The 11,406-nt window shown below is 36.8% G+C and overlaps 1 protein-coding gene across 1 annotated transcript; it reads right to left on the reverse strand.

Moving 5' to 3' along the window:
• Positions 1-670: 670 nt before the first annotated feature.
• On the reverse strand, positions 671-11,097 carry LOC108724098 (UDP-glucuronosyltransferase 2B7). The gene is made up of 3 exons (XM_018450271.1): positions 9,896-11,097; positions 2,906-3,125; positions 671-1,497 (listed from the first exon to the last, which is right to left on the reverse strand). Exons 1-3 carry the CDS (start codon positions 11,004-11,006, stop codon positions 1,194-1,196), a joined length of 1,635 nt encoding a protein of 544 aa, XP_018305773.1. The 5' UTR covers positions 11,007-11,097; the 3' UTR covers positions 671-1,193.
• Between the last annotated feature and the right edge of the window lie 309 nt (positions 11,098-11,406).

Raw genomic sequence — 11,406 nt, forward strand, 5'->3', positions numbered from 1 at the left:
TTAAATATAAGAATCGGCTACGAATACCGGCCTAAGACCCAAGAATTTTAAGCAACGTCTATGGATTCTGCCCTCGATCACGCTGCAAATAAGCTCAATTTCTGATTGGTCGAGATCTCAGATGTGACGGATCCTCTGCTGGATTCACACTGCATCCGATTTTTCGTCGTACGATGCATCCAATTTTCGTCGTATGACGCTCTGCATCCAATCAGAAAACAGGATTCCGATAATACGAATCAAAATTCATCGGAATCCTGTTTTCTGATTGGTTGCAGAGCGTTGTACGACGAAAATCGGATGCAGTGTAAATCCAACATCCGCCATTATGCGCGTTGGTTCACCTTTCTAAGGCCGGAATCAGACCACGCATTGAAGATTGAGGTTGAAGATTGAAGATTGAAATTTGACCAATAAGGACAAAGAAATTATAGCTCCTTTCATTTCAATTGGTCAAATTTGAATTTTTAATCTTCAATCTCAATCTTCAATGCATAGTCTGATTCCGGCCTAAGGGCCACCTAATTCCACCATGGCTTCACGTTCAGCGGCCTATGCCTCTTCCAATAGTATATGGCTACGTTTACACCGTATGCTTAGTCCGCGGCCTATACAATAGATGTCCTTGTTTGTCCTGTAAGTTAAACAAAGACATCTATCGTATAGGTCGCGGACTAAGCGCACGGTGTAAACGTAGCCTATGGCCTGGTTTACACCGTACGTTTTTTCCGCGGCCTATACCCTAAATTCGACCTAATTCAGGTCACATTATTTAGGCCGCTCCCGGTAAATACTACTATACCTGACCTGACCTGTTAAAATAGGTCGTCTGCTTTCTCGGTGTAAATTCGCAATTGATCCGACCTGAAGCTTCGTAGCCATTTTGCTCGAACAGCTGTTTTGTTGAATTTGAGAGTTAGATTAGGTTAAACTCTCAAACCGACTCGATATAAGCGCCTTTTTCATGACTTAATGCGCATGCGTTTAGCGATTCTTGGGTCCATATCGAAATAATTTGTACAAAATACGATAGATGGCTCTAATTCGGACCAGCGTCGACTAAATATGACCCAACCATTTTTTAAGTCCCTTTCGGTATAAACGGTTGGTGACTAGACCTACTTTGGGTCACGATATAGGTCGCTATCAGTCGTACGGTGTAAATGTAGCCTATGTCTAAGGCTACGACGTAATCAGTTGTCCTTCTTCAACATTCTCTTCTCTTCGACCTGACTTCTAGATGTTCTTTTAAAGAATCTGAGCAACGACAACAGCAAGTTGATCAATCGGAAGAAGAACATCATGGAGACAATAATCAAAACAAGCATTATATCGATAAGATGATGCTGGTACCAGGATAAACCTGTGCTGTCGCTACGGAAGTAAAATCTGCCATTGCCCCGGCCGATGTATTCCGTCCACCATATCGCCGTCTCCATTGGCGTAGCAGGTCGATCACGGTAAGCTTTCGAAAGCCGTTGGGCATTCTCATGGTAACTGAAAGCAGAAGATATTTTAATGAATTGTATACTGGAATCTGCATACGTTCTTTTATTCTTTTTCTAATGCAAAAAAATAAATGATCTTTCTATCCCTTTTTATTGTTCTTTTGTTATGCGTTCTATTCGAATATTAAATTCTACTTCTCTTGCTTCAAAAGTAACGCAAATAAAAAACCGATTTTCTAGTTAGATATTATCATGAATAAGTTAGATAAACGTTACCATACGTTAATCAACAGAAGTGATTGACTTAACGGTAAATATATTTTTTAAGTTACACTTTACTATTTGAATGTCCCCGAGATATATTGTTGGAAAGAGACCCCATAAAAATTAAGTGACTACATTAATTTAGAAGATATAACAAATTAAAGTGTCATAATAAGGTTTGTATAAAGATATTCATTTTATCGCTTTGCATAGAAAATTGCGTGCGCCTTTAGTGGGAGGGGGAGGGAGTAGGGTGGACTTTGCTTCGCCTGGAAAGTTATATGCCCCTAGGCAGGGGGAGGTGGGATGGATATCGTTTTGCATGTGGGTGTTTTCCAGTAAGAACACGATCAGACAATGTAATACAGTGAATCATTACATCCTTGTTGTTTGCCTACGTCAAACAAGGATGAATGATTCACTGTGTTATATAGTGTCTGACTGTGTATTTGCTTGAAAACGTCCTGTCTTAGACAAAACGTTCCTTGGCATAAGAAAAGAAATGGATTTAGCACAAGTTTCTCTTCAATTGTCATCATGTTGCTATCACCAGGACAATAATAATTTCGTTTAGGGCATTATGCAGACAACAGTTTGCGCGAACAAGCGGAAATGCTGTAACAAACTTATTGCCATAAATATTGCTATAATCTGTTGGAAATCGTTTTCGTAAAATATTTAGTCCACATTTCTATCAATTGAATGGAAATGGAGCGTTGTCAAGCAGTATGCGGCATCGCCACTAGAGGGATGCATCGAGTTAACTTTCTCGATTTTAAAAAACGATATAAGATAAAATAAAAGACGCAGCATTAAAAGATTTTTCAGCTGTGTTCTAATGAGATAATTTTTCGAAATAAGCCCCAAGGGCTCTAAGATGAAAGCAGTTTAGTACTTTTTCAAATGTTTACCGAGTAAATGAAATCTGATACTTTAAAATGTTATTACGCTAATTGTTATGATACCGAGGACTTCGATTACATTTCGTTCACGTTCGGAAAGCTCGTTCAGTTAAAATGCTGCCAAATTACTGGTAACTTATGAGAATAAGATTTTAAGCGAAAACTGTTTCTGTCATATTGCTCTGTGATTTCTAACAACTTATTATACAATCAGTTTATAAGAGGGCAAGTATTGCCATCAAGTTGCTCATACGAGTTACTGGCAATAAAAGTCGGCAATCTAAGGCATACCTGGTATCATTAAAAATTTTGTCCAGAGCATATTTTAATGTTTCTTCAGTTAAATCGTTATATGCAACCACCACCGCGGCACCTCTGTTCTCTGCAGCAGCAGAATTGTAAAACTGATCACCGAATATCGGTATTAAGACCATTGGTAGACCCACGTAAACACTCTCCGAGAGACCGAGAAGTCCGCCATGACCCAAGTAACATTTAACATTCCGATGGTCTGGAAATATAATAAGACAATTACAACTAACAATAATGAATCAATTGACAATTTAAAAGATTAAGGAAGAACCGGACAAATCAGCTGCGAAAAAAATCTCAAGATTAGAAAATTTGTTTCACTAAAGGAACTTTTTTAAATAAAAATTAAAATAAACAGAAGAGAGAAAGATCAGTTATAGTCTGGGAGATACTTAAGCATCTTATACAAGTTGATAGAACAACGCTTATAATAAAGTCAATCCGACTGTGTAAAAACATAAATATTTTTGTTGAGGTCCAGGTTGAGGTCATTTTTTTCTCTAAAGATTTAATCAGCATCAATCTAGCTCGACTCTGATTGGACCACAACGCTTGCGACGCGCTTGCAATATTGCGTTGCAACTAATGTAGAACCGGCTTTATGCATTTTATGTGTGACAGGCTTAAATAAAGCTGGGGAAAGGAATATTATTGGGCGCGTTCAAATTGACAAAGTGACTAGCCTGCTTGCCGAGCAAATGAACATAATTAATTGTTACTTATAGATCCAACCAATCATATTCCCAGTATATAAAGGAAGAAATATAAGTGTAAAGATGCGCCACACGCAGGTGCGACCGTCGATCATTAAACGCACGCACGTAATGCAAAAGCAATAAAATATGTCAAACGATGTCTAAAACGACCAGATTAAATTTTTAGCAAAGCATTACCATTGCAGATCTGCAGCGCACGCGTAGACTGGTCCGTGCTGTAAAAGTGTGATCGCTATTCGTGGAAACGGCTATCGCGAGACAGAATTATCCCGCGACCGCAATCGATGCCGCGAGAATTTGTCATGCGATTGACACGATTGATGATGCAAGAACGCGTCTTGCATAACTAAATTGCGAGTTAAACATTATTGCGTAAATTACGATTGCGACATCGAAGAAAATGTGCTAATCATAATAACGAGATGTACATGGTAGAATGCATTTTGATCATTTGATTGAGACCAAACAGAATTGCTGGTTTCATGATTGAACCTGATATTTTATTAGTTCGTTTAATAGGCTTAACTATGAGGATTAATTAATATTTTTGAATGGCTCTTTCTCTATAAAACCTTTAATTAAATTTACTCTAAACTAATTATAACTTATTTTACTAATAGGTTATGCCGACCTAAATAAATTCAGTAGATATTATTAAGAAATTTTATGTAATAAATTATTAACCATGCTCATCTAGTAATTTCGAAAAGAATTCTGATTCGATCATTTTTATAACAAAATTGGTTGAATCTATCAGTTTATGCAATCAGATTTTTTCCGTTGTACAAACCGGCAAAAAAACTCTACTTCATACTCATCGATTACTTTTTATCTCTACGTTTTCCGTCTTCTCCGATATATGTAGTCGTCAGCGCGAGATAAAAAAATATAATATTTTTTACATTAGTTAAGAAATATGTGAGGTGATGAAAGTTGTTGCGATCCAATAATTTAGTTTGTGCAAGTATTCCTAAGTATTAAATATACTATAATTGCTACTTCAAGTCTACTCACAAAAAGATGAAAGAAATAACATCTCATTTTCGAGAGACAATAAAACTAATTTACAACAAAAAATTACTTTGAACTGGATTAAATGTTTCTTACGGATTTTCGAATGCTGGAAACGATACTACAGGCCAAAAAATTCTAGCATGATCCATTATTTCACACCCGAGACGAAGGAATAGTCAAAACAATGGACTTCGCCGGGTGAATCAGCTCCGAAGAAGGCAAAGACCGTGAAATCGGCCGGAAAGGTGATGGCCGCAGTTTTTTGGGATGCACGCGGTATAATTCATATCGATTACCTTCTGTCGAAGTAAACGATCAATGTGATTACTACGCAGCCTTATTGGACCGTTTCAATAACATTTTAAAGAAAAAATGTCCCCATTTGGCGAAGAAGAAAGTGCTCTTCCATCAAGACAATGCACGGGTTCACACGTGTCCGGCACCGATGGCCAAATTCAATGAATTCCGCTACGAATTGCTTCCCCATCCAGCATATTCGCCAGATTTAGTCCTCTGCGACTATTTCCTGTTTCCAAACCTGAAGAAATGGTTCGGAGGAAAGAGATTCACCACCAGAGAGCAGCTCATTGCCGAAACAGAGGCTTATTTTGAAGAGTTGGACAAATCATATTATTCAGACAGCTTGAAAAAGTTGGAGAATCGTTAAATCAAGTGTATCGAGCTGAAAGGAGATTATGTTGAGAAATAAAAATGAATCGATAAAAAAAAATGTGTTTTACTATGTTTTTCTAAAAACTTATTGACTTACCCTCGTACATACTTCACTCATCACGATTAATAATAGGACCTTTAAACTCGGCAGTTTCTTTTATCGTTTCTTCGTATCCCTCACGCATTTAAAGAAAAATAAAACAAGTATACAGGGTGTTCCATTTTAAATAATGCATTAAGATTTTTCGAAAACTGATAGATATGGAAAAATGTTTCAAACAAAAGTTGTATGATTTAGAGGAGGACATAAGAAGGTACCATTGATTTGACTTTGGGTGACATCGTCAAGGTCAAGTCAAGGTCACATCGATTTTTTTAAATGGAATATCATATTTTTGATGTCAGAATTTAATAGCTGGTATTAAGAGATTTTCAAAACATTATAATAAAGTTATTTTTCATTAAGTACTTTTCGAATTATATGGCTTGAAAGTTACAGTACCGCCGGTATTAGCATTACGCAAGGTGTCCGATCGACAGCTAAAATCTCTTGAATGTTCAGGATCATATCTTGGATAACATTTATCAAGATCAAAGTCAATGGAGATTATTACCTCCAGATTGTCACCTCTTATTTTCATTTTTACGTAAAAATGAATTCTTAGTGCAAAAGTGAAAATAAGAGGGATAATCTCCAATGACCTTGATCTTGACAAATGTTATTGGATCCTGAACAACATTCAAGAGATTTTAGCCGTCGATCGGACATTTTGTTACAGTTATTGGTACAAGAGCGTGTTAGCTGTTTCTCCTAGAAAAGATTTTTGAAAAATAAATATATGATCTTGAATTATATACGCTTCAATATGTATATAATTTACCGGTAAAACTTCAGGAAATGGACGACTTCACCAATTCCAATGACCTTAACATATGTTGTCAAGTGGCCTGTTCTTTTTGGCTGAGCTTTTGCACCAGTTCATCTTTCTTCCTCTTCTTTCCTCCTGGAGAGAAAAGGAAGAAAGATGAACTGGTGCAAAAGTTCAGCCAAAAAGAACAGGCCTAAGATCATACCCAGACAGCACAGAATATTTATGATAAATATTTATTAATATTCATTTTTTGAAATGTTATATACATATTTCATACATATTTTATATAAAGCTTTATTCGAAATATTAAAATATAGACTAAATAATTTATGCAAATATTTATGATAAATATAAATAAATATTTGTAATAAGTATTTTTTATTTGGATTATATAATGTGTCATTAAGTATTTTCATAGCATTTACTATAATATTCATAATAAATATTTCATAATATTTATAATAAATGTTTATGATCTAAAAGTTTAAATTAAACGTATGTTTAATTTTTTATTTCTTTTGTCCGTAAGCACAGGGGGAGGTGGGATGGAAGTCGCTTCGCGTGGAAGTCGCGCGCTCCTAGGCAGGGCGAGAGGTGGAGTGAAAGTCGCTTCGCGTGGAAGTCGCGCGCCCCTTTGCAGGGTGGGAGGGAGAGGTGGTCAGAGTCGTTTCGCGTAGAAAGTCGAATGGTCCTAAGCAGGGGAGGTATAAAATAGTACTGATTATTGTATATGTATAGTAGAAATAAAACGTTATTTTTATAAGTTTTTTTATTAATAACTTTTTAACGAAGAACGAGCGACGGCTAAAACTTGTTGGAAGTCACTTAAGGTCATGACCTTGACAACATATCAGATCATTGGAATTGGTCGCCCATTTTCTGAAGTTTAACCATAGCACGTCTGGTTTCTCTACAATTATTTAAAAAATCACGCATTTATCTTTACATATTAAATCGCAAAATTCGTGCATTCTATTTTAAAAGCATGTGATATACATGTAGTCAGTGTAAAAATATAAATAAATAATGATGCTTAAAATAATAATATTAAGAATACATAATATAAATATCAACTTTTTTTATAATGATTTAATATTCGTTAAAGAACGTTTCGCTAAAATTAAGATTGAAAATTCTTAAATGAACTACCGAGCGACAACGATAAGCTGAGTTTGTTGTTATTCAACTCTTATTTCGCAAATATTTAATTTTCTTTACAAATATTGATTGTAAATCAATCTCGGTATCTTATTGCATTGGATGTTTTAATGCCACGCATATATGAAACATGCAACGTGTAATCTATCGTCACACTACTTATTACCAATAGAATTGGATGTTTTAATGCCACGTATATATGAAACATGCAACGTGTGATCTAGCGTCACACTACTTATTACCAATAGAATCTAGAAATTATCAAATGATGCAACATAGATAATAAACACTCACAAATAGTAAACATACTTTACTTTGAAACGTCTCAAGGACGATTACACTTAATTTATCGTCATTTTGTAACTTCTATTTTATATATTTCGCATTATTTCTTATTTATTATAGTACTCGCCAATTAAATTCGAATAAATAAATCACATATGCAATAGATCAGGCATGATTTGCGCTTCTCGGCCGTTTTCGACTCGGCTCCGCTTTCCGCTATTCTTCTCACTTCATCGCCCCGCGCGCGCGTCCAAATGCCGCTCGACGTTTAGGAGCGTATAACATTTGTAGATATGAAGTCCATCCGCTTTGGGCACTCACGCTGTAAACTTCATTCTCTTTTTTTTCGTTTATTATATAACTAAGATAGAATGAAGCAACGCGTAAGATTGAGCGCTTACGCGTTGCTTCATTCTATCTTAGTTATATAATAAACGAAAAAAAAGAGAATGAAGTTTACAGCGTGAGTGCCCAAAGCGGATGAACTTCATATCTACAAATGTTATACGCTCCTAAACGTCGAGCGGCATTTGGGCGCGCGCGCGGGGCGATGAAGTGAGAAGAATAGCGGAAAGCGGAGCCGAGTCGAAAACGGCCGAGAAGCGCAAATCGTGCCAAGCCCTGCAATAGATTATTAAAATAGTAATGTAAACTTTTACTATTTTCTTTAACCCTTTCAAACTTGATTTTATTGGAATCATGTTAATAAAATTTTTTAATTTAATTCATGCGCACTTTAGTAAGTAATCTATATTAAACAATTTTTTTCTCAAAATTTTGTCTATTTCTTTAACGTATACATTATTACTTATTATATGTACATCAGATCTTAAAAAATGTCGACAGAATTAAATAATTTCAACAGATAACATCTTCAAATTTAATCTTACCGAGCGATTGGTTCTTATTTATGGGTCTACAAATAAGAACTAATCGCTTGGTAAGTAGGCTACATTCTGAAACCCATTGAAACCCATCGAAAAAAAAGTTTTGCAACCTTTTTGTGGCGGGCTGTACATCACAATTGATATACGCAGGATTTGAAGGGGATAAGAAGAAAAAAATGTTTCTATATGAAATTATTAAGAATAGAAAATAATAATTTCATTTTTCTACCCACCATACTAGTTAATACAAGGGTGGTTTGAAAAGTCCGTGCAAAGTCTAAAATATGGCACCATCAATACGTACGAGATTATTTTTAGTATCTGGCAACTCTTGGAGGATCACATACCAAATTTCAGTGAAATAAATCCACTACTCTATGTTTGGCATTTATTTGAATCGATCAAGTACTGTGATTTGTGAAAAATGAATAAGAAAGAATTTTGTGTAGTGTGACTACAAAATTGTTCGATTTACGCAACGAAGTCCAAATTTGGAGAATAAGTAGGATGCGAAAAGATTTCGTAGCGTAAATCGAACAATTTTGTGATCATACTACACGAAATTCTTTTTTATTCATTTTTCGCAAATCACGGTACTTGATCGATTCAAATAAACGCCAAACACAGAGTAGTGGATCTATCTCACTGAAATTTGTGATTCTCCAAGAGTTGCCAAATACTAAAAATAATCTCAATACGTACTGGTGGTGCCATATTTTAGACTTTGCACGGACTTTTCAAACTTCTCGTAAGGGGCCGTCCATATATTACGTAAGCAAATTTTTTGTCATTTCCCCCCCCCCTATAATTATGTAAGATTTTTGCACATGTCCAAGACTAAAAAGTTTTCAAGGCAGTTATACGATTCTTTCAATATTATTACACGAATGATATATAATTGCATTGATAAAATTTCAGACAAAAGTCTTACGTAAGAATATGCGATCTCCTCTCCCCCTCGATGTAAGCATTCGTAATAATTTGTCTGACTCCCCCCCTCCCCCAATTATACTTACGTAATATATATATGGACGGCCCCTAGTTTATAATTATTCTTTTTGTGCTTTCAGACTAATTCAGAGTTAAATATATGTCTAATACAGGGCTCGGCACAATTTGCACTTCTCGGCCGATTTTCGAGAGGCTCTGCCTCCCGCTACTCCTCTCACCGCTCGCCCCGCGTGCAGTCCAAATACCGCTCGACGTTTAGGAGCGTCTAACGTTCAAAGATATGAGATGCACTCGCTTTGGGCGCTCTTGAAAATCGGTCGAGAAATGCAAATTTTGCCGAGCCCTAATACAAGAACTCGACCTTGAACACATGCTGTTCTATAAAAAAAAAGAAGGGAATATCCTTTCACTTACTCATTATATCGAACTGAGGCAGCCACTTTCTGGCCATAACGTTGTCCAGCTTGCGCGGTAGTTCATCAGTCTCCCACTTCCAAATCACTTTCCGCGGTATGGAGCCAATCACCTTTAATATAACATTCAGCTTCTCCTGTGGCATCGATGACATCTTGATCATGGAGCCTAAATTGAAATACAGCACTCCCTCATGGGCGCTGTCAAGGAACTCAGCTACGTCCTTTGGTAGCGGATTGACTCTGGACGGAATGTGAAGTCCACCAATTTCTATCACATTCGGCAGCTGAGGCCTGCTGCCATGAATGCTACTGTGGATATTCACCAATAACGCTTGCGATTGGAGGGCGATTTCTTTCAACTTGGGAAGATCCGGACCAAAGATTTCGTTGGCGACAACTTGATCGACAGATCGGAAGTAATATTCGTAGATCACTTTAGACACTAACAGCCATAATGTATTTTTTATTCGACTGAAGAAATCTAGAGGTTTAGTCAATCCAAGCATTACAATCGGAATGTAACTGGGATTATCAGTATTAGCCATGTCACTGTTGGTCCACGGCATAATTTGATGCGATGATAAGGCCATATATGGCGCCTTAAAGCGATGAATAAAACCCAAAAAACAATCGGTGTTGAAATTCTCTGTGAGAATTAAGTCAAATTTTTCGTCGGATTGAAGGAACTTTTTGACACTCGAACTTCGCAGACCGGCATTGCACGCGTAATCTGCCATGGTCTTCAACAAGTAGAGCTCCTGCATGGGACGAAACCATCCGTGTTTGATTTGTTGAAGATCTATAACGTTTACGAAGATACCATCTTTGGTCACCAGACTGACGTCCTTATAATTGGGCAGTGGCTCTTTCGCCTTGGCATTATCGGTCCTAGGAAAATACGAGATCACAGTGAGCTCGTGACCTCTTCGAGCTAGTTCCTCCAGAAGCGGCTTGAATACGTCAAAATGACTCTTGCCAGTATGACCGAAGACACCAAGTATTTTAATTTTTGTTTTCATCGTATTCACAAAAGTCTGATTGACAGTCAAACAACAAGTAGAGAACACCACGATTAAAGAGAAAACGATGGATAGGTGTGTCTTCCGCATGTCGCAAAAATATGTTGAATAAATTTAATTCAAGGTAAGTAGACACAAGTCGACAATTTCATCAAACAACAATCGATCTTTTTCGTAGGCCTTCGTCGACAACGGACGAACTGAAAATCAGTCAATCAGCCTGTCCATCTACTCCTTCAGCATACAGCCAACTGTTCGAGTGATTATTCAACGATTGTCGGCATATATGTTATTAACAAAGACATACAGAATGGACTGCGCGATGCGTATCTAAGTAATGTATCAAATGTGATCGACAATAATGAGAGAGAAGGACCGTGGAAGACGGCCAATCTCCCTTTCATTCTCTCTCCCATTATACCGTTGAATGGAAAGAGATACAGATTGGCCGTCTCCCACGGTTTCTCTCTCTTACTTTTATCGACCATTT

This window comes from Mycetomoellerius zeteki, unplaced genomic scaffold, assembly GCF_001594055.1.
Source record: "Mycetomoellerius zeteki isolate Tzet28-1 unplaced genomic scaffold, Tzet1.0 scaffold274, whole genome shotgun sequence".
Classification (NCBI taxonomy): domain Eukaryota; kingdom Metazoa; phylum Arthropoda; class Insecta; order Hymenoptera; family Formicidae; genus Mycetomoellerius; species Mycetomoellerius zeteki.